Here is a 23,556-nt window from a genome sequence, read left to right on the forward strand (position 1 = left end):
CACCACTCACCTCCTTATTTTCCATGTTCCCTAGCATAGATTCCAGGAGGATCTGCTCCATGATCTTACTGGACACAGAGGTGAGACTGACTGGCCTGTAGGTCCCTGGGTCCTCTTTATTTCCCTTTTTAAAAATTGGAGGTTATGTTTCCCCTTTTCCAGTCAGTGGGAACTTCACTGGACTGCCATGACTTCTCAAATACAATGGAAAATGCCCTAGCCACTTCATCCACCAATTCCTTCTGGAACTACGGATGCATCTCATCAGGTCCCACAGACTTGTGCACCTTCAGGTTCTGTAGATGTTCTCAAACCTGATCTTCTCCTGAATGGTTCTATGCTTCCTCTTCTGTGCAATCAGATCTTCTGGTTGCATTGCAGATATTCTACTTAGTGTGTTTCCATATGATTCACTTGTTAAAATAAAGAAATGGAATGAGCAATCCAACATCCCTTGCTTTAAAACCAGATTTTTGCATTGTGGTGGTTGCAAAGAAATTATATGTGTTCAAGGAGGGCATCCTGAAGGCTCTAAAACCAGAACAGAATTGAAGGAATCAAACTCTGTATGCAGATGAATGGGACTGGCTTCAGATTTCTTTTTTTGTTTCCCCCTCCCCAGCCCCAGTATTTGCAGTTGGCAATGTTGTGTTACTTGTGCTGTCTTAAGATCTACAAAGTAATGTTCCTTGTAATTTTCAGGATGATCTATTTGAACTGAGATAGGTCTTTATCTGCCTTTCCTCTTCTGCTCCCCCCTCATTTATAAAGTATAGTTGTGTACAGTAAGGCTAAGAGGAGAAAAATCCAGAACACAAAAGTAGCAGCACAGGCTTCAGCTTACATGAATGGCTACATTAGATACACACCTCCATACCCCTTTTTTAATATACACATATATGATAATATATATTTTATAAATATCTGATATAACAGAAATAATATAAATTTTAAAATAACAATAGAAAATATTTTAGAAAATATAAAAATAATATAATACTATAATATATTTAAATGTGTCAAATATATACTATATTATACAATAAATATATATTTATATATTCAAGGCCAGGTTGGATGAGGCTTTGATCAACCTGATCTAGTGGAAGGTATCCCTACCCAATCCCAGGGGGGTTGGAACTAGATGGTCTTTAAGGTCTCTCTTCTAACCCAAATCATTTTATGATATATAAAAAGGGACGTTGTCAAAGGTAGAGACTTGTTTAAAAGGAGATCCTCTCTGCAGAAAAGATGGGAAGAAATGTGTATTAAAAATAAACCCCTGTGTGAGTGAAAATGGATTTATGCTTCAGATTGTACTTGGAAGTGTAAGACACAAACTACTTGGCAGTGTTTCCTCTTTGATTACTGGTTCCACTAAGAGTGGCTACCATGAATGAATGCTGCAGGTAGCACCTGTTCCCACCTCTCCCTCTTCTAGTTTTTTCTAATTTTGCATTCTAGGACTGTGGTACATACATCTGTGTATATGATCCTATGCTAATACAACCCATTTTAATGCATCATTTGAAGGACTCTTCATTATTTCTTCCTCCTGGTTTTATAGCTGCTTAGATTTGTGACAGCCAGCTTAATTCTGAGTTGGCTTTTACTATTGTAATTAATTCACGTCTGTATAAGCCTAATACAAAATGACAACGGGATCCTGAGTCCTCAAATGGTTAGTGTGAAAAACTTCTGATGGACCAGATGTGTTGCTGAAGGACAGAGTGTACGTATTTACTTTCTGACCTATCGCAAATGCTGTCAGAATTTTACTCTTAATTTGATTTGTGGCATTCTATTAACAGTTATTCTGTGTACCAGGAGAATAATAGCTAATGATTCCCAGACTCCCAGAATTGTAAAATAAGGACAGGTACTGTTTGGCAGAACAGAAATTGTACTTTACTACAGAACTGTTCATATTAATCAAGTGATATCTAGTCTGAAATTACTTTTAGCTAATGACTTCTTATTCTCAGGCTAACCATATTACTTATAGGTAACATGCTCTTCTTAACAATCAAAGGTTAGATGTTGGGATTTCTGTCTTTCAGAAAGAGAAATGATGCTCTTGATTGACCTTATTTTAAAATGTTCTTAGTGTTGAAATTATGATGTTAGGGGTTAGAAATGAATTGGCAAAAGTTCATGGATTTGCCTTTTGATCTAAGCCTGTATAAGGGTGGACATGTGTGCAGTGAATGAGCTCAAAAATGTGAATTTAATTGTGAGTTTCAGGGCTTAATTATTCAGGACATCATTTTGTGATGGAGAACTTTAGGACCATCAGTAGTAGGAGTAAATGAGTCACACTTATTTCACCTTGAATATGTGCTACTACTGTGATACTTTTGGACATGGATGTTTTTCTAACAGAATCCTGACTACTAAAATCCTCCTAATTGTGAGCTTGTTAAATATAAGCTAACATGTTGAACGACAAAGAAATTTAAATTGGAAGATTTTACAAGACGGAATTTGTTTTCCTAGCAGAAATAACATCTTTTGTAGGATGCTAAAAAGCCATGCTGTGCTGTAGAAGCTGCTCTCCAATGCTAAACAGACACAAGCAAGAGGAGGCTCCCAGCTAGGAGTTCCTGTAAGGCAGGTGGAGTCTGCTGTTGGGGAACCAGTGATTTAGCAGGTCCCAGCTACATTGCTGTGCTAAGGGGGCACTGCACAGCTTTCATAGGTGCTGCCAAGCCTGATGCAATAAGACTCCTCCTTCTTTAACTTATAGGTGGGCTAGTTTGACAGTTTTTAAAGCTGTTTTTAGTACTCTGTCAGCTGCCAGCATCAGGGCCTGGTGCTTGTATATAAACAAGTTCCCTCTTCCTGGTGGTGTGTTTTTTTGTGTTTTTTTTTCTGGCCATGAAGGTCACACCGTCTGCTGAACACTGCTTTTTTTTTTTTTGTGAGCAATGCCTATGTGCTGTTTCAGGTGTGATGCTTTGTTTTCCTCTTGTGTAGTAGTTCTCTGAAAGAAGCTTTGGACTGACTGTCTTCAGTGGGAATGAAATGTGGTTTGTGGTCTGCTTACCTACATCTATCTAGTAAACATGAGGAAATAACGTCTTAAAATCTAATTCAGTGTTGACATGACAAAGAGAAAGATGAAGGACACAAGGAGAGAGTGCTGCCTTAAATACATCTAATTCCATACACACATACTGCTATCTACCAGAAGAACTAAACTGATTATGTCGTTATTTATACTTGTGATGCAAGTTTATGTGCAGACATTTATTTATGTAAAATTCTATATAAGGTATTAAAAAACTGGCTTTCTGAAAGTCCAAGAATGTAAATTTTATTATTTCAGCATAAGCGTTACTTGGGCTTGTACCAAAATGACCAGTATTGCAAACTACAAGTAGTGTTATTTTTTTGGTGCAGGTTTACCTCTCCGACCAGCTGTGAGCCTTACAGTGGCCACTGAAGCCAGTGGAAAAAAGCATTAGCCTCTGCTGCACCACGCTTCTAATGTTGCCTGTTAGTATGTATATACTTAATAAATGTGAGTGTGTGTGTATATATATGCATAACATATATACAAAACATATGTTTTTATGAAATTTTAAGTTGGAGGGTCATCTTGTAAATGGTTGTTAGGAGAAAGGTCTCTGACTTCAGGCACCATTTCAGATCTGTGGCTCTGCCTGCAGCCACACTGTTTCCACCATCTGTGAGGAAGCAGCTAGTGAGAAGGATTAAAAGGCGTGTGGGCATATGCTTACAATTTCTGTATCCTTGAGTGTGTGTGCTCAGGTGCATGCCACCAGTTTTAGTTGCGTACAGCCATTGTGTGAAAGCTATTGAACTTATTGGTGCCTGTGCACAGATACTCAAAGAGTAGTTGCTGCAGTGGTTGTGCACATTGCCCTACCCATGTTTCAGTCCCCTTGGTGAGGTTTTCATGACAGGCTGCTAGTGTATGTGTTTCTGTTACTAACAGTGTATATCTCTTCTTTCATGTCTGTTGTTGTGTATTGGCCAGAGTAAAGAAGTCTTTGACCCCGAGAAGGATGGTTTTTGTAGAAGATGAAACATTTGATACTCTGAAAGTTTCTTGCTTTGACCTGAGGTGAAGCTTAGGTGGTCTTCTACATGGTCAGCTACAGTAGGAGACCTTCCTTTTAGGAAGGTCTAGAGCTCAACTGACTAGAGCTCAACACTGTGTTGTGGCCTTTAATAAAAAGCAACATCAAGTAAACAGAAGGATTCATCAGTCCTGTCACGGTCTTTACTAGAAAGTACAGTCATCTTGGCCTTACATGGAAAGGTGAATGAGAACATTGAAAACTGAACAATGTCTGCCACTGAGCACTGTAATTGCCCAGCATGTGGAGGAGCCATTCTGAGCAGGACCAGAAGCCTGTACTGTATCAGTCACCGGGTCTCCAACTTCTCTTGTAGTCATGGGTTTAGGCAGGCTAATGTGGTATTTGCTGTCCTGGGGGTACAGTTGGTTCTGTGACAGACTGGCAGGTGCTTGGGAAGAGCATTTCCTCATGTTGTCAACATTAACTTGGGCTTAAAAAATCGAGCTAATATCTAATCATAGTCTTGAGACAGACTGTTTGGTTAAGATATTGGTGTGGCATTTTGTTACTGTTCCTGGAGCATCAGTGACCTCTAAGTAAGAGTTGATCATGTTTTTAAAGGCTCTCGGCCATAATATGAATGTATGTTTTGTGGGAAGACAGCATATAAAAAGCTGCATTTTTGTCAGGTTTCTAATTTATAGGGAACAATGTCATGCAATAATCTAATTCATGTCTGTGTACATTATGTCACTGATCACAAGTAATGGAGTACAAGCAGATGCTTTGATTTGTATGCGTAGAAATTGTTAGTGGGCTGAGCTAATGGTGAAGTAGCTTTAGCTCTCCAGAGGGAAGCTGTTGATTTTGTGTTGATAGCATAAGAAGGTAAATCCTGTGCCTGATGCTGAGCAGGAGATAGCTAGTGTTCATGAAGTCTGTATTTCTGCAGGCTGAAAGACTATTTTCTTGGTCCTTTACATGATAAGATTTAGGAGAGGAAAATTCATCTTGGAGATTAAGATTTTATGCAGATGTGTTCATCTTTCATTAAGGATATCTTCTCCAAACGAAGACAGTGATAATCATGACAACTGGCTATTTCCAGTAAATCTTGATTGTATGATTATTTGTATTAAATTTTAAAGAGACAACAAATTTCTACTAGTAAAAAGAAATGCAGATAGCTGATTTATTCCAGTTGTTATTGAAGTCTGTGCATTGTATGCTAAATGCTTTAAAAAAAACCCTCAATAACAGTAAGCTCGTTTTTCAGATCTTGATGTGTCATGGGAGCAGAAGGATACACACTAATATTTTCATACATGGGCATATGAATTTTCAGGCACAGTCTATCAAATATCTATAGTCTTTGTAAATCAGAGAATTCAGTAACACTTAAACTGCCTATTTTATTTATTTTTTTTTCTAAACAGATTCTTCTCCCATATTTCAATACACTCCTTCATTAGATGCATTGGACTAAGAAGATCAAGTTTGTTATTTCCAGGAAAATTTGGGGAGTAGGGAGGAACACAGGACAACACCATAACCAAAGCAATCTGGTGCTAATAGTGGCCAGAGCATGTGAATGCATTGCTTCGGTTGTAATACTTTTATGTACTCGGGACAATGTTTGTGGAATCTTGGGGGAAAAAAACAAGGACATGCATTAGCAATGAGATCAGTTTGCTAGAAAAGATGCTGAGGACCACTCTGTCAATTAAGAGCAATTTGGAGTGGCAAATATCTTAAATGCTGGCTGACTCAGCTTGCAGAATGTAGCCAATAACCAAATGGCAGAATTTCACAACTGGCTACATCAAAAACATTCTGCTTCAGTTGGTGACACAAAGATCATTGATTTCCTGTGTAAAGTATTTTCTCCAAGAGTGAGATCCATTGATCCCTGTTTTTGCTTCACATCTAAGAAAGCATAATTTCCTCGCTGTTCCTGTCTCTTCCTCCAAATTCATTCATCTCCTTCCTGTTCATCCTGAGTCATGAATTAATCTTTCCCTTAAAATATTTTGCATTAGTTTTCCTCTAACTATACAGATGAGTGGGAGTGACTTCACTTTTTCTGGTAGAATAAATCCTCTCTGGCTTTTGTTGAGAATATGCATTGATCTATAGTAGGTAATGCCATAATATAAGATGGGGCTAATTCAAAGGAGGAGGGAGAGAGCCACCCCTCCTTTTTGTGAAACAAGGAGTCTCTCTTTTTCCTTGCCTCTTGCTTCTTTCTAGCACGTTAGTGGTTGGATGCATCTTTTGGTCACAAGGTAAAAAGGAAAAACATGGAGGAAAAAGATGTGTACAGCACTTCAAACTGATAGAAAAATGAAATTGTAAACATGAAAGGATCCAATACTTCAGGAACTTAGACATCAAAGGTCTTTCTGTAGATGTAGTACTAAATAAACGATCCTGAAATCAAATGAGTGTACACTTGCTTTCTCTTGCAATCTTTCTCATAATAACCTGAATAATTACAATCATACTAAATCAATTTCCTCTAGAGTTCAAAATAAATAAGGCTAAATAACAATTTGATGTAATAACTTGATATTAACTCAGAAATGTTCAACCCAGATGGCTTTGACCTGTGCAGTAGTCCAGGAAGTTCAGGAATATGCAAACCATATATTTCTTATGCCATGAAAGATACTTAATGGCCTTGGTTATCTGCTGGAGTTGTGTGGTAGCTTGAGGTAAAAAAAAAAAAAAAGCCTTTTGAATTGTTTTTAGTGAGTTAGCTCCACAGATCAGTAGCAGAATGCAATGTCGCAGTGGGCTGACGAGGCCTGAGTGTTTCTAGGTTTACTAAATGGCTGTTTGTTTTCTTTCTAGATTCCAGCCTATGGAGAAGTACACATAAGAATAGGATAAATATGGCTTTTAAGAGCGAGGACCACTTAGATTCCCTTCCGTTACCTGTTCAGCGGTAAGTGGTGCACTCTGTCACCCAGACTTTGAGTGATTAAATGCCTCTAAGGCTGCAGCTGCACTTTCCTTTGAGGATCCAAAGATGTTAAAACCTCATTTTTTAAACTCAGTTTTAGGTAATTTTCATACAAAATGTTGAGAATGAATGTGGAAATCTGGGAGGCATTTCTCAAGGCATTTGCAAATTTGTATACTTGCAGCCTGGTAAATCATGACAGTGAATATGAAGTTGTCATTTTAAACGGTTGAACATACTTGCAGTAGAGATGTGACTGTATTTGCTGGATCAGTTGTTTGTCATGATGGAAATCACTGGAACTTTCTTCACTCTGTGAAGACTGCTGAAAACTATAAATATCAATTTCTTTAACCTGGTTGACTTTCTTCAGGTGTAGCTATACTAATGATATTAAGGTTATAGTATAATCTCTCCAGCCTGTGGTGCCCTGGTGGGACTGGAGACATTGGTGGGTCTACTAACCAACATGTTTTTAAAATCTAGCTGTTGGCTGGCATCTCGTAGCTGTATCTGCATAGTATAGTTTCACTTCTAGCATAATGGAGGTTCTATGAAAAGGAAAAAATGAATAATGAATGTAATAGCCTTCTGCATTCTCATTGAACTACAGTCTTGATATGTGGCACAACTGATTTTTTTTTTTTTTTTTTTTTTGGAGGGTGTGGTGAGGGCTGCTGAATGAGGGAATAAAATCAGAAATAAAAAGGATTGGAATTTCAGTCTTTCTCCTAGACTTCTTTCTTCAGGTCCCTTTGTAATTCTTTATCATAATTAACTAGCTGCTGACATGCAATCTCTAAATGTGATGCTTTTCTTCATCAGGAATTTGATATTTCTCTACCTTTTCCTACCCAAGTTTTCCAGCAGATACTTTGATAATGCCATTAAGCTCATAGTCACAGTAAGCCCACATGAGTATATTGTCTTCTGTAAGAAATATGTGGAGGAACATAGTTTGGGGATCCCAGGTGTCAAGCTAACCGGTATTGTTCATTAGATTCTAGCCAAAACTTGCATTGGAAATCAGTCAGTCCTAGAAGCCTTGAACAGCCAAGCATGGAGGAGACTAGTATAAACAGCAGTGAGGTGTTCTGTCTCACTTAAAAGTTTAATTTTCTTCCGTGGGATGGAGCCATGGAATATCGCTTCAGATGCATGCAGTAGTGAAGACAGACTAATGATTTTGCAATGGAAATGCTCAGGCTAACCTAGTGGTCAGATAAGGTGCCAGATGTCCAGGTTAATTGCTTGGTGATAACTAATGGGTTCCAGAACCTGAACCCTGGATCAAAAAGTCAAAGAAGTTGTTAAAGCCAACTGCTATGCCAGGAGCTTTGGTTGCAAAATTGGCCAGTGAAGCCTCTTATTGTAGTAGAAAACTAGCTGCAAAAAGAACCAAAGGCCCTAGGTCCCATGGATGTCAAGAGCTGATCCAGGCTGATGGTGGCAAGTTTGGTTTGCATATACATAGATGTGGAAATTAGCTGCAGACTCTCTATGCTAGCAACTGGAAATGTGGAGTAGGAATAATGCATGCAGCACTCAAAGGTAACAACAGCATGGAACTGAAAAGCACCGAATTTTGTAGGCTAGAGATTTCTGGAAAAGGAAACTGCCTGCAAGTCAGTTCTATTGCATTTAAGGAAGCAGAACTCTGCCATGCTATGTGAACAAAACCATGCCACCTTACATCAGCTCACACTGTGATGTATCTCAGCACAAGAAGTGATGTGGAGAAGTCCCATATAGCAAGCACTGTGTTCTGGCAAACTACTTGGCTCAGAAGGGTAGTTCTATATAGTAAAATTTAAAAATAAATACTTACTCTCCACCACCCCCAAGTATATATGAAGTGCTTATTTTCCATGTTTATTTTGAAAGAGAATCCTTTTTCCTTTTGATGAGGGTTATTTCAGAGAAAGTCTGTGTAACAAGATGGGCAGAATGAAGTTGTCAGTAGTCAGACAAGTGAAGGCACAGGGAAGGCTGGAACTGAAAATGAGGAAATTTGTTTTTACCTTAAGATTTTTTCAGAAAGGAAACAGTATGGGCTAGATCAATAAAGTCCAGGAACTATATGCTTTTCTTAATTTTTTTTTTTTAAACACTCAGCATAATAGCTTTTCCAAGGAAATGCAATTTATGTGAGATTAAGCTGTTTCTCTGGGTTAGAGGAAGGAGTGATATGGATCCTATAGGGAATTTAAAAGGATTAAGTCTGGTTTCAAAATAACTAACAAGATTCAAGGATTATTTATTATTTATTTTTCCTGTAACCAAGTCTAGGATATATGCCTGTCTCAGGATTCCAGTTCATGCTCCCATTTTTTGTGAGAAGAACTTGAATTCACTTTAAAGGCATGTGCTGTTGTGTCCTGTCACAGGGAAAAGGTAACACAAATCCAGCTGAAGTTAGTCCTGTGTAGCACCACAACCATGCCTTGCTTCGTGATTAGGTCAGAATCTTTCAGAAGCAGAAGCAGACACATTCCCAAGCAAGTATATCTGTCTCCATAGGAAAAGTGTACCACACAAGCAAACTGATTCCAAGTGTTTCCACAGCAGCCATTAAAGTCAACAGTTATCTTGGCTGTATAAGGAATGCAGAACTGGGGCATTAAACCAAGTCTGTGCTGCATGAATTGTTGTTTACAATCTTCTCACTCCTCAGATTTTGTGGGAAATCACAGCTTGTATTGGAGTCTCTAGAGTATTGAGTCACTATGCTAATGGTTTTCTAACATACTGTCAGACCTACTTTCTCTAATTGACATCTAGAATGCTACGGATACAGTATTTAAAAATATACATTATCCTGAGGAAAAAACAAATTATTGTTATAGAAACTTTATATTCCTGTTTCAGTGAGTTAGGAACTTAGAATTAGTGATAGTTTTGTCTCTTATGACAGAAAACGGTTGGAAGTGGACCACTTTTACAAAGAATTGATCTAGTTACTCTCCAAAAACTGTCAGTAGTCCTACAGAACCATAGAAAATAATTTGTTGCCATCAGTGATGGCCAGTTCACTATAGCGTGAGATGTCTATATATTCCTTAGAGATGTATACATCCCCATTCTGCAGTAGGGTTGTTTTAGTATAGCTTTTGAAAAATGTTTTGACCCTTTCCTCACATCTTTCTATTGGTATTGGCTTTCCATTTTTCTGATGAGTTTTTCCAGATGGGAAAGCCAATGTAAAAGAAGTTGCCTTTCTCTTCTCTTCCTCTCCTCGCCTCCTGTGTAATGAAAATTCATTGGCCTTTTTGTTTTCCTTAAATTAAAATTTAATTTACTCAAGTTTTTTGCATTGTAGTCATGGTTTCTTGTGCTTTCCATATTGGATAGTAAAATAAGATTCACATTTGGAGTACTGAATCTGAAGTCATTTAGCTAAAGAAAGAGTACTCATAACAAAGTGAAATAGGACACTTTTTCTTGGATTATATGTTCATTCAGTGTTGCAATTGTGAGAAATATGATTAGACATATTTTAAAAAAAGGACTAAAGGAGGGTATTTTAGGGAGATTAGGTAAAAAACCACTACCACCACCAAAAAAACCCTCCCAAACAAAACCTACCAAACAAAAATAAATCAGAAAAAACTTAATCTTGCTGAAAGATGTTGAAGTTTGGGCTGTCTGTCTTGAAGGTACTCTTGAAAATGAAATCGGCTCGGGGCAGAGAGAATTTGTCTTGATCTTTGGAAATGCAATACTGCTGGACTGTTTAGTGCATTGTCTAAACATCCTTCCAACTACAAAAATGAAAGATTATACTTGCAGTTATGATTTCAACTGGATCCAAACAAAGGGCAATGCTGATTATTTAAAGGTCTTTTTTTGTTTGTTTATTTATAAAAGGTGAATACTTTGAGTGTGAGGACCAGGAAGATAAACCTAATTGGTGTCTATATTTAGTTCTTTTTTCTGGTTTTAATACTATTATTATGTTGTTTTCTGGTGGAAGTTTACATCTTCATTGGGATATAGATGAGAATGTTTATCACTGCTTCAGATGAAGGAGGTGAGGCAGAGAAAGTAAACACGACTATCAAATCTAGGTACTTGTGGTTAAGTCTTCTGTAGCATTTAATCTCTCAAAATCACTTCCTTGATTTGATACCCCAAAGCTGGAAAGTTTGCTGCAAGGGACTTCTGTGGCAGAGCAAAAAATAGAATCCAGGTTTCCTGTCTCCTAGTTCTTAACCAAAAGACAGTCCTTCCTCCTTTTGTTACTTTCTTCCTTTTTTTGTTGAACTGAAGATCTGAGTCCTATGAAAGAACAATATGAATGAGGTCATGCCATGCATATTTATAGCCTTGCATTGCTCTTCAGAATGTGCTATGTATCTGCAGGTGGTCTAGAGGATCTGCTTAGGTGTCCTGTTATATAAATTAACATTAACATGCCCTCTTTTATCAAGAATATCAGTGTTAGAGTATCTATCAGCTCTTAAGAAATCTGAATTTCTTCTAGTATGCCTTTTGTGGTTGCATTTTTTTTAAAGCTTACTTCTTGTTTGTCTTAAGTTTTTTATTTCTTGCAGTGCTATTTTTGTATTTCTGCATGGTAGGTAATGTGCTAGCTGGAGATCTGTTCACTTTGCGTGAGTGCTCTCTCTGGTGGAAGGAACTGTGCAAGCTGTAGTGACTAGAAACACAGAATCATCTGGGTTGGAAAAGATCTTGAAGATCATCCAGTCCAACCATTAACCTAACGTTGACAGTTCCCAACTACACCAGATCCCTCAGCGCTATGTCAACCCGACTCTTAAACCCCTCCAGGGATGGGGACTCCACCACCTCCCTGGGCAGCCCATTCCAACGCCCAACAACCCCTTCTGGAAAGAAATGCTTCCTAATATTCAGTCTAAACCTTCTGTGGTGCAGCTTGAGGCCATTACGTCTTGTCTTATCGCTTGTTACTTGGTTCAAGAGACTCATCCCCAGTTCTCTGCAACCTCCTTTCAGGTAGTTGTAGAGGGCGATGAGGTCTCCCCTCAGCCTCCTCTTCTCTAGACTTAAACCCTCCCAGTTCCCTCAGCCGCTCCCCATCAGACCTGTGCTCCAGACCCTTCACCAGCTCTGTTGCCCTTCTCTGGACACGCTCGAGTCATTCAATGGCCTTTTTGGAGTGAGGGGCCCAAAACTGAACCCGGTAATCGAGGTGCGGCCTCACCAGTGCCAAGTACAGGGGTAAGATCCCTTCCCTGTCCCTGCTGGCCACGCTATTTCTGATACAAGCCAGGATGCCATCGGCCTTCTTGGCCACCTGGGCACACTGCTGGCTCCTGTTTGGTCTTTTTTTTTTTTTAACTATCTTTTAGCTTTCTACTTCATATCTACATGGCTTCTGCACTTTGTTACCACTTCTGTTATTAGTGTCTGTCCTCACAAGATTTGCCTTTTTCTTTTTTTTTCTTATAGCACCTTGACTCTTCAAAAATAATCCATTTGTAAGTATGCACAACTCTAAGACTGTGCTCAAGTTCATAATTAATCACAAAATCATGTAAGCTTCCTTTCTGAAGTTATAAAATTCTTTGCTGAATTGTTATAGGGTAACTGAGTGAAATTAAAAGAATACAAGGTCTACAGAGAACTTTTTTGCTGCACTGGCTGCAGTTTTTGGTGTGCATCTTAGAATATTTTATTTGGGATTTGTTAGCAAGTTTGGTCATGCATGAAGGAGTTTGCAAGTTATAAGAAGTCTTCAGGAAGGCAAAGTTAAGTAGTATTAGCTGTAAACAGTACAGCTTACAAGGAAAACAAAGAGCCTGCAGTGCCTAATCTTTGACTTGATTACTTTCCAGGTCTTTCTGCACTTTAACATATTACAGTAAAGACTGTGTCCTTTTTTTTTTTCTATTTACTATATAGAACTGATAGTTACCTGTTTTGCAAAACTATTGTGAGTTCTTGACTTTCTATGCAATTTTATGCATATCAAGCAATCTGAATTTAGTATTCTGCTGAAAAGAATAAAGATCCATATTTTTGCGTCTCTTCTAGCAGCTAGGCCATATTATTTCTGTCATTGTGTTAGTAATGTAGCTGTAATTGTTCTTGTTAGCCCTAGAAGGGAGTTAAGGATGAAATCCTGTCTGACTTCAGTATATCCAAAATACCTTTCCTGTATAAAATGCAAGCTTTGTTGGAGCATTCCAGGGATGTTCACCTTCATTGTGCTAACGGAGAGGGAAAGGAACCAAGAGGTCCTCCTTTTACATCTCTTCAGGCAACTCAAAAGCAGAGATCAAACTAATGAAGGGATCCTAATGCTCAAGAAAGCAGACTCACTAAATGTGTCTTACTGTGAGAAAAGACAGTGTTGCCATCTGTCTTCAAAAGGGCAATAAGGTTTGTTGAAGCTTTAATTTTGATTTGAGCATTATACATCATTCCTCCTGATTCTACCCCGGTTATACTGATGATTAATCTTCTTGGCCTTAGGCAAACCACTTTACCTTCCTGTGTCTTTCCTTCCTCCACCTCAGCTGGGGAAACACAATGGAAGTCCTTATTAGCCTATCTCCAGAAGCCACTATTTTAACGATATAGCACTTGATATGTTATGACCTCATATGCCTTGTTATGCCTGATATGTGTGCATCATCCTATTGCACTGTTGCAGGTTGGTAATGTTGAATACAGCTGCTTTCAGTAAATGTGAAAAGTATGTTTCTGTTCACAAAAACTAACTTGTTTCTTCCATGTGTTATATTTTGCGATCGTTTTCACTGTGGTGTTGACTGGCAAGTGAGTCCACTAAACTCTCTTTACAACTGTGGCTATAACAGAGGATGATGATTAATTGCCCATACCTTGTTATGTCTGAGGTGTTTTCCCACAATCTGACTAAAAATATAACTCAATTCATTAAGGATATTTTAACGATCTTACTATGACTTGTCTTCTCAGCTATTTATTAGAAATACTAGTACCATATTGTGTTAAACACAATATTTGTCACTTCAGTTCACATTTCCTGGGAATTTCTTCCTTAATTGCCTGGTCTCTCTTAATGTGCTTCACTGCTGCCTGGGGATGGTGGGAGGATCTTGTAATCAGTTGTTCAGTAACCTGTAATGAGCAAATTTGAGAAAGCTGGCAGAACAGTGCTACAACTTTGTAAATGGTTTTTTCTTTTTTTCCTTTTTTGACAAATAGTATAGTGATCTTAAGAAATGTGCTGCTCTGACCCCATTTCTAGTCTCATTAAATTTGCTAGTGTCTGTTAGTGGTTGGATTTCTGAGCTCATATAAACCCTAAGGGATTTGGAGTGATGGAGTGAAATGCATACAGGAGTTTAATATTAAGCTGAAATGTGATTGTTAGCAGTGCTAGTTGATTCTTTTTGCTCCTTACAGTATTTTAGAGAATGTGATGAAGTGTGTGTGTACATATATATATATATATATGTTACTTTATTTAGGGCAATATGCCTAAAGGACTATAGACATGCAATCTTGTTTTTAAAGAAAAAAACCTTTTATGTTGCATGTATAGACCGTTCTTCAGGTATTTGAATTTTGTGTCTTGCCTTTTGTGGATACTTTATTGTTGAAGTTATTCCAGGGGTACAATGGAAATATAGAAAGCATCTACATCAAGAACATAATATTCTGTCCGACTAAAGTTATTGGAAATATTTTTCCACTATCTTAAATGGCATCAGGACTGAGCTCAGAATAAAGATTAGACAGGAGCAAAACAGGGGAAAACTGAGAAGATAAAATATCAAATGAAAAAGAGGAGAACTAGGAAATGATATCAAAGTAGATGGAGGTTATTCAATGGATGTCAAGATAGTTGAAAGCAACCTTTTGGGAAGTGCTACAGAGCAAAAATGTCTTGTTCAGTATCAGCTGTGCACACATAAATGTTTGATTTTGGAATTTCCCTACTTTGCATTTTGAAATGAACTTTGTAGATTCAATTTGAAACACATGATGCAGGAAGCTACTTTACTGCAGCAATGAAAAATTATTTTTGATACTACTTATGCAAGAAGGATAAATTGATTTGGCTTTTCTGTAGTTTAAAAATAAATAAATTGAAACGTAAAGAATGTTAGACGTTTATGAATCTATGGTTTCTAACTAGCCAGAAAGCAAACATTCAGAGTGTGATATTCCATCACATTTTTCACTTTTGAAAGCAGCATTTTTAAAAAAAAAGTTCACAAAATAAAGGAAAAAGTATCATTGTGCATCAGTGGCACAAACCAGAGATCTCTGATCTTGAATTCTGCAATCACTGGCCCAGAACTCAAGCATGGCCTGTAAGTCAGCCTGCAGACAACTATGGCTCCCTTACTCGGTTCAGAGCACAAAGTGTACTGCTAACTGGGAGAACTTAATGGTAGCTTTTAGCTCTATCTGTTGTCTCCTAACACCCAGGCCTGTCAGTAGTCACCACACTGGCAATGAACAGAGTGGTCTGTGACTTCTCTTGAGAGTACTGCCAAATTATGGCCAGAAAGCCTCAGATATCCTCATCACAGAAGATTTCTACCTTCTTTGCCCTTGTAGCATAGCCAAGAAGCTTTGAAAAAGTAGCCAGAATGTTACCGTTTTTGGTGTATTTTTTTTTTTAAATCATGTGAATATCATTAGAATTAGATTTTTATTATATTGGAATTAGAATTGTATCATCTTCATTGAGGGGAAGCAGTTTATATGTGAAGAGGATGATCTTCATTCAGCATGTGAAATTAGTGTTAATGACTGTTCACTAATTCATCTTTGATTTCAGAGATTTAAATAAATGATAGAATTGAGGAATAACTTGGAAATATATTTCATGAGATTCTTTCCAAACCCTCTTCTGCTTGCAGCAGGCTATCTCTTCCTGTTTCTTCCCTTTTTTTCTTTTATGTTGATACCTTTCATGTATCTGTAGACTGGTTTTCTAAACTTTGATCAAATTGATTTTGATGTATTATGTGTCAGTCAATTTGCTTCTGGGATAAATGTGGGGAGGGGGGGAAGCAAATGGCAGGAAAATGATGGAATTGGGAAGCAGTAAAATCAGCTTAATGATACCTATTCAGCTTGTCCTTGTTTGTCAGCATCCCAAAGTAAGGGAGCCATAGTTGTCTGCAGGCTGACTTACAGGCCATGCTTGAATTCTGGGCCAGTGATTGCAGAATTCAAGACCAGAGATTTCTGGTTTGTGCCACTGATGCAAAATGATACTTTTTCCTTTGTTTTGTGAACTTTTTTTTTAAATGCCACTTTCAAAATGAATTCACTTAAATCCAATTACTAAGGCTAACATTTTCAGTATAAAATCTGACATGCTGGCCTATCTTCAAGGTTTAAAGGATGAGACCTTGGCAATGACCTAGTGAATATCACAAGCATCCAGCCTGCGGTAGTCAAGAGTCTTTTATTCACAGGTCTTTAAGTTGGGTTCCCAATCTTGAAAATATCATTGAAGTCCTTAGGCTTCCATATTTCAAGTAACAATATTTGTATAATATTTTCTTATAGTCCAGTGCACCCAGTGGGAAGTCAGGATGGATAAATATGGCAGAGCAATGTCTCTTCATAAACCTTTTTTTTGACAGAAACTTCTCTCAATAATGATTGAGGCATAAAGCTTATTTTTCCACCTAATTTAAAAGCAAACAAAATTTTCTGAAGCCTGTCAGAGCTTTCCGTGACACAGTTATGATGTGGAGAGGTAAGGGCTAGGTTTATGTTGTGAGAATGAATCAGGAAGTGATTAGATCAGAACACTCCCGGTTTTGCTGGGTAGAGACTCTAACCTCATATTGCTCTTGGCTAAAGTACCAGGAACAACCTGGAAAGAAATGAGTGTACTACTGCCAGGGGAAAATAAGATATTTAGTTCTCCAAGCATCTTGTTCTGCTCTGAAGGTCTGGAATAGCACTGAATGTTCTCCATGGTTCAACTGCTGGGTGAGAGGTTGACCTCAGTAATTTTGAAATTTTGAAAAAGTATCTTTTCCTTGGTAAAGTGTGAAGACCGTCCAACTGAGTAAACTGCTACACAGCTGCCCTGATGTAAAAGAGGGAGCGGTGAGAACAATTGCGTTTCAAAGTGTGCATTGGGCTCAGCCTTGTTCTACTGTAATTCCAGTTGCTGCAAATGCTTGGCCCTCAGCAAATGCTCAATTTGAGCATTTTTACTGCTTAAATTAACATCTCAATATCAATTTACACACCTCTTCAATTGATCCCACAGTGAAAAGATTTGAATTTGGATTTTTAATTTAAATCACTGCTGTGACTGAGAAGCACGGACCTTGCGTGTCGTTTGCTCCAGCTCCTTAGTTTGGGTTGCATGAACCAATCCTCCACAGCCCACCCACTGAACACCTTCCACACAGAGGGCCTGCACACCATCAGGACACCCGCCTCATAGGGCAGAGCAGTGTAGCATCCAGGGCTAGATGTGCCAGAAGACCACGTGTGAAGCAAGTTTGCAGGCACGCAGCATCACCAGTGCTTTGTGTGTGCTATAAGGACTATGGCAGCAGGGGTGAAAGCTAAAGCAGACTGACAGTTGCTTTGTCTGCAGTAGGGTCAGAGCTGTACTGCTGTTACATCCACTCTCAGCCTTTGCTAGTGCCAGGTAGGATGAATCAGGCCCCATGTCTTCATGAGGTGAGAAACTCGAGTAATAAAGCTTTATTACCCTCTTTATAATGGTAGACAAGAGTTCAAGCCATTTCTCCTGTTATCTTTGTGAACTTTCCAGCATCTAAAGATGAAACTGCTCTCTGCTTATGCATACACACACTGAAGTTTAATTTATGTGCTTGTGGGAGAAACAGGGAAGGTCTTTGGACAGTTCTGATGTTCTTTTTCAATTAAAATTTAGGACAGCACTTGGCTATCTGCTTTTTTAATTTGATACAACTAGGGATATGTATGATATACATTCAGTACATGTTCTATTCATAGTGCAGTAACACAGAAAATTTGGTTTTATTCTTCTAGCAAATCTGTGCAGGATCTCGTGTCTCCAGAAAGAGACTGTATTTGGAAGAAATAAAAAGGGTTCCATATGCTTCAAAATCTTATTGCCATTCTCTGTCTATCCTCTCTACTTCTACCTTTTGTGGGAATTTGAGTGATCCATTCTCTTTGAGGGTTAGAAATTATTTTTTACATATAACTATTTCTCCTGCTGTCCCCCAGTGTGTCTCAAGGAATTCTCTTGCATCGCTGCTCTTTCCATTTTGTATATATGATGCTTTTGACAATGACACTTGAGCTGAGGTTTTCTCAGAATTGCTTACAAAGACGGGTTACAAAGAAAAACAAAACTGTGGGGAGGTTGTCCCTCCATTTCTATTAGCTTTGTGTATACTTGGTGTCATGTCATTCTTTCTCCCTCTACTCAGCATTTCACCTGGACCATCCCTCACTGTGTGTTGTGGTAAAACTATGCTTACATGGAGGCCTGTCTGAAGAACTTAACACTTCATGCCTCTACACTGATTATCTGTTTCATACTCTAGAGAAATGCCTTTGGCAAATAAGATCACCTAGGCATTAAATAAATCAGGAAAGAGAAAACTGATAACCTGGAACATGCATAATATTTCACAAAGGTAATACAGGAATCATATGTGCTTTCTGCAGGTATATTAACCTTAGTTTTATTTGAACCTATATATAGCCTTCAATCACTCTTGTGCTGGAGTACAGCAGTGCTTAAGGACCAAATTAGGTCCTTACTTAATCTATAACTAGGAGTGTGCTTAGTGATGGTTTATATCTCAAAGAGCTTTAACAGTGAAAACAGCCCATTATTGTCAGAGGTCTGTATACATTCCTGCAGCTTGTTAGGACAAGTTTTTCTACAGATTAGCTAATTTACTATGGTTACATAAGAGAACACATGCTAAGATTTCAGGCATTCTTTTATGTTGGAAATAGTCGAACTTTTTTGCTAATAGGCTGCGAAGTGATGCTGATATTTGCCTTAATGCTATTCTCCAAACTCTTTTTTTCTGGGTGTCTGTGAAGCTGTGGTGCCCAGAATGCTGTCACTCTCGGGCACCTTGCAAGGGGCAGGCAGGCAGTACACTGAGTCACGTACTACTGAAGAGGTGGTTGAAGGGTATCCTAGCTAATAGTAGTGTTACCCAGAGATTATTTAGCATGATCTAGAGAATTCCTTTGAGAACCTCTCTTCTGCAGTGTTCTCAAGAAATACGAAGGTAGAAAGTTCAATGAATCTTGTAGGGAGGCATGAGATGATTATTTCACAACACCTTAGGTCTGCAAATAAAATGAAGGGCAATAAGAAGGTGTGTAGGACTGTTTATCAAGTCTTTGCATTTGTTTTTCTCTAAGCTGAAGTTGTGCACCAAATTAACAGGAATGCTGAATACAGTTGGCTGAGATGGTTCTTCTGTTTGAATATCTGAGATTTCAAATGTATTCGTTTTACCTCTGCATAGTGTTCCTTCTCTATTCCGCTCAAGTATTTGAAACCAGCAGAGGAAGATCTTCTCTTCTCCCAGGTAGCTTCTATTTCCTAGAAATATCCCTTGAAGTGGGGATTTGAGCCTAAGTTCAGTATAAATGCCCTAATATCTTTCTGGATAAACATGTATATATGTATTGATAGGTAAATGGTTCCAGCAGAATCTGCTGCATGCAACTAACATTAGAACAGCAAATAGCTGGTGGTTGAATAGGAAGTTAAAATGTGTTAAAGGAAGCACTTTGTGGTCAGGGTTGGGAGATATTTGGAAGATACAGATGGAAGATATTTAATGTTTTCACTGATTCGATTAGAGGAGTAAGTTTGCACCATGTAGCATCGATTTTTTTTTTTTTTTTTTTTTTTTTTACACTTCTACATAGAGAATTGAATGTAATTTAAAAGTGGGAAATCACAGTGAGCTATTATTGTTTTGCTTGTGCCTTCTATCACACTGTTTCTAATGCCTGTTTTTTGACCAGCCTTAAATAGGTTCATTGGCATTTCTTTTCTGCTGTCTACTGAAAATGTGCTGTCTTCAGCTTTTGTGCATAGCAGTACTGAGAAGCAGGAAAGCAGGGGCACTTTCTGGTTTGGTTTGTGGTGTGTGTGTGTGGGTTTAATGCCTGTTTTATTGGTAACAAAGAACAGAGATGCCTGTCAGTGCCTTTTGAAGAGCACATCTATTTAGATTATTAATTTCTAGAATATATTGAAGAGAAATGGTGTATCATTCCCAAAATGGGAATTGCATAATTGGTTCTTGTCTCCTGATTTCAGGAGAAAGGTTCAATTGCTTTGTTTTTTATGGATAATCTCCAGTCTAATAATGAATTTAGTTAAATAAAACTTCTTTGGGAAAGCGACACTGGAGAGAGAAACTCCATCTTCCTTCAAGTTAGAGATGGCCCCAAACCCACAGTTTTGATCCTGTTTCAAATGTTTTCAGATTTAGGATCTGGATTTGAGGGCACTGTTTGAGTTCTTTCAGAAACAGGTGTCAGGTGAGAGGTGGAATCTGAATTGCACAGCTTTTGGCTTGCAGTCTGTGCCAAGTTAATGCTGAGATTTCTGTCTGATTTTGTTGCATCAATGGCAGTTATAGGAAAGTACATTCTGCTTGGGAACTGATAGACCTTGAGAAACTATTAAGCATGTGCTTTGAAAATTTCATGAAGTCATGAAAATCCTTTAATAAAGCTATATTGACTTATTTTTGCACTCTGGGGAACAGTAGAACATAGAAAACTGGATCTATTTGCATTTGCTTCTTGATACAGTGAAGTCAGTTATCTTATTTTCTGGTTATATGATGGCAGCAGGAAAGGATTGTTAATCAGACACTTGACAAATACACAGCTTTTTTCCTTCCTCTGAAGACTTTACTATCATCATAGAGTCTGACAAAGAGAAAGTAACAGAGAATATTCAATGAATAACCCACTTATTTTTTGTGTATCAGACATGTATTTCCCACTTGTGAGGAAGTTCTGTTATCCCACAGTGATTTATATGAAGAAAATTTCTTTAGCTAAGGCTGGTGGAATATTTCCTTGCTTCGATTTCTGATATATTTTTCACATTCAATTTGCTTGCTCTACTGTGAGGTACCATAAAGCATTATAGCAGGACAAAAACCTAGTTCCACTTATCCTTTAATTGTTTTTTAATGCAAAATACTGTACTCACATAAAATACCCATTTATTTATATTTAGTGCCAGAGGCTAATTCATGGAACCTGGGATGTATTATTGCAAAACAATGGTGTTCACTACACTTTTTCACTCCTCTTATCTGTTTCCCAGGTTCCTTTCATGGCCAGTAAGAGTTTATTAATGCTAAATAAATAATTAAGAAGGGATAATTGACTTATTTTTGTACAATGATACCAGAATGATGCTTTTTTTCTGGAAAATGTAATTGTTCTGTTTTTAATGCACTGCAGAATGTGGAGCCTGCATTCCCTTATGAATCATGGATAACTCATTTGTGCCAGAGATTCACTGATGGTGACCCAAACCCTGCTCTCACTAAATGAAGAGGAATAAATAGATATGCTGTTTCATCCTACTCACTAAGAAGGGGGAAAAGAGATCTTTTTTTCTGTCTTCTCTTATTGTCATCATTTGTAATATTCTCTTAGTCCCTGTAAAAGCCGCCTGGTTCTATCCTCCATGGTACATAAGTTTTTTCAGTGGCTCCCTTCTGATGATACAGATTGACACCTGTGCAACGGGGCCCTTGTCAGCAAGATTTGCTGTCTCCTTTACTCCTCTTTTACATCTGAGATTACACTAATGAATTATTTCCAAGGAATGAGCAATCTGTGGGACTCCTAACCACTCATCTTTACTTCACCAGGAAACCAGGCTGTCATTGTTTCCTCACCTCATCCAGCATTTTGAAGAACCCTCCTGAACTCTTGTCTTTTTCAGCTCTTTGAATCCAATTGCTTTGGATTTTATATTTTAATGAGACTGTTCTAACTCAGGCATTCTTCACATTTCAGCTGTTGTCCCTCATTCAAAAGCAACACATGGTAGTAAAAATAACCACTCATTTCCTTTCTCTTTTTGCTGTTTAGCCTTCAGAACTCCTCTCAAGATTTCTTTGAAAAACTTAGATTTTTGCCTTTCTTCACTACATGTGTTAGGGAAGCTCCAATCAACATCAGAATGCTGTGCACAACGCTCAGTGCAAAACCAAGAAAGTATCACTTTGTATGCTAAATGTAGGAAAGAGAGTCTAGCAGGAGAGAAGGATGCCAGGAGGTGACAAAACTTGTTGCAATATTAGTGGGAAAGCAAAGAGTGAATTTTGAATTTCTACTCAAGAGTCTGTCCACTAGACTGCTGCTCTGAGTAAATTTATTGTGACTGGAGGGCCACACAACCTTTAAGTAATTCAGAAAATATAAGTCTGGCTGTGTACAGCAAGTGGAGTGCAAATATCTCCTGCTTCTGCTTGGCTCAGGGGTCTCTCTCTGGCAACTGGAGCAGTGGATACATAAGCAGAAAGAATAAAATAGTAGTATCAGCAGAAGGAGGGAAAGGGAAGAGAAATCCGAATTTTGAAGTACATTAAAAAGGCAGCAGTGAAACAGGGTCTTTTCCAATTAGATCAGAGCCTTAGACATAATCTGTTGTTTGGGATGGATGTAGCGTGTAGAGAAGGGAAATATCATACTCTGTGCACATATACACACACACACAGAGTAATTGGTGTTACTGTACCCTAATTTGGAGCACAAGGAAGGGTCCAGATGGGGAGGCTAACACAGCAGGTCTGTGTTTATTAAATAGCATTCTAAGATATGATTTGACTATCTAGGACTCTAGTCTAGTATATATTATCAGTTATGCTTTTTCCAGTGAGACTTCTGTTCAGGAAAGCAGTTTAATACGTATGAATACTACCGGAATTGAATAACCATGCAGATTAAAAGGAAAGAAGATAAGGTATGCTTACTCTACGTAATTAGTAAGGAGTAGATATTAAACGCAGTCATAGTACCCTGATTGAACAAAGACTTAATTTTCACTGCAGACAGGAATGTTAACTACCTAATTTTGCTCTGCCACTTGCATGGAAAGAGAAAGAAACATATCTGAGGGAAAAGCAAAACACAACTCAATCTACAAAAGGCAGGAAAATGACTCTAGGCTGCTGAACTTGCTAGCAAAATTTTGTAGTGACTTCAAGTGGAAAGTAGCAAAACATATTGCTTATATCTAAGGAGCGAGAGAGGGTGGAATAAGAGATAACTGGAAAGGAAAAGGAAGAGAGGAGAAATTCAGGAAAAATTCTAGTGAAGGGTAGCTAAAGGTTTGGAATTAAATGAGATGCCAAAACATGAACCTGCCAAAGACGCATTGTACTGAATAACCTGCTATCCTTCTCTGATAAGGTACTTTTGTTTTCCCTGTTTTCCCTTTTAAGAAAAGAAAGCCAGTGGAGATTACACACATCGTACTTTACTAGTAAATATAGAAAACAGTAGCTTTTAGACAAAGGGCAAAATGGGAAAGGGTAATGGCAAGGGTTATTTCTGAAAGCATAGAAT

General features: G+C 38.1%; 1 protein-coding gene across 5 annotated transcripts in view; it reads left to right on the forward strand.

Moving 5' to 3' along the window:
* Positions 1 to 23,556, forward strand: part of INSC (INSC spindle orientation adaptor protein) — a 123,067-nt gene that overhangs the window by 30,963 nt on the left and 68,548 nt on the right. For 4 of the 5 annotated variants that reach the window (XM_074842469.1, XM_074842471.1, XM_074842468.1 and 1 more), the window contains one exon: positions 6,903 to 6,996. In XM_074842469.1, the coding sequence (XP_074698570.1) occupies positions 6,944 to 6,996 (53 nt within the window). In that variant the 5' untranslated portion in view covers positions 6,903 to 6,943. Of the gene's footprint in view, positions 1 to 3,402; positions 3,499 to 6,902; positions 6,997 to 23,556 lie in introns of all 5 variants that reach the window. The other variant, XM_074842470.1, reaches the window with a different exon arrangement.

Source organism: Strix aluco, chromosome 16 (genome assembly GCF_031877795.1).
Source record: "Strix aluco isolate bStrAlu1 chromosome 16, bStrAlu1.hap1, whole genome shotgun sequence".
Taxonomy (NCBI): domain Eukaryota; kingdom Metazoa; phylum Chordata; class Aves; order Strigiformes; family Strigidae; genus Strix; species Strix aluco.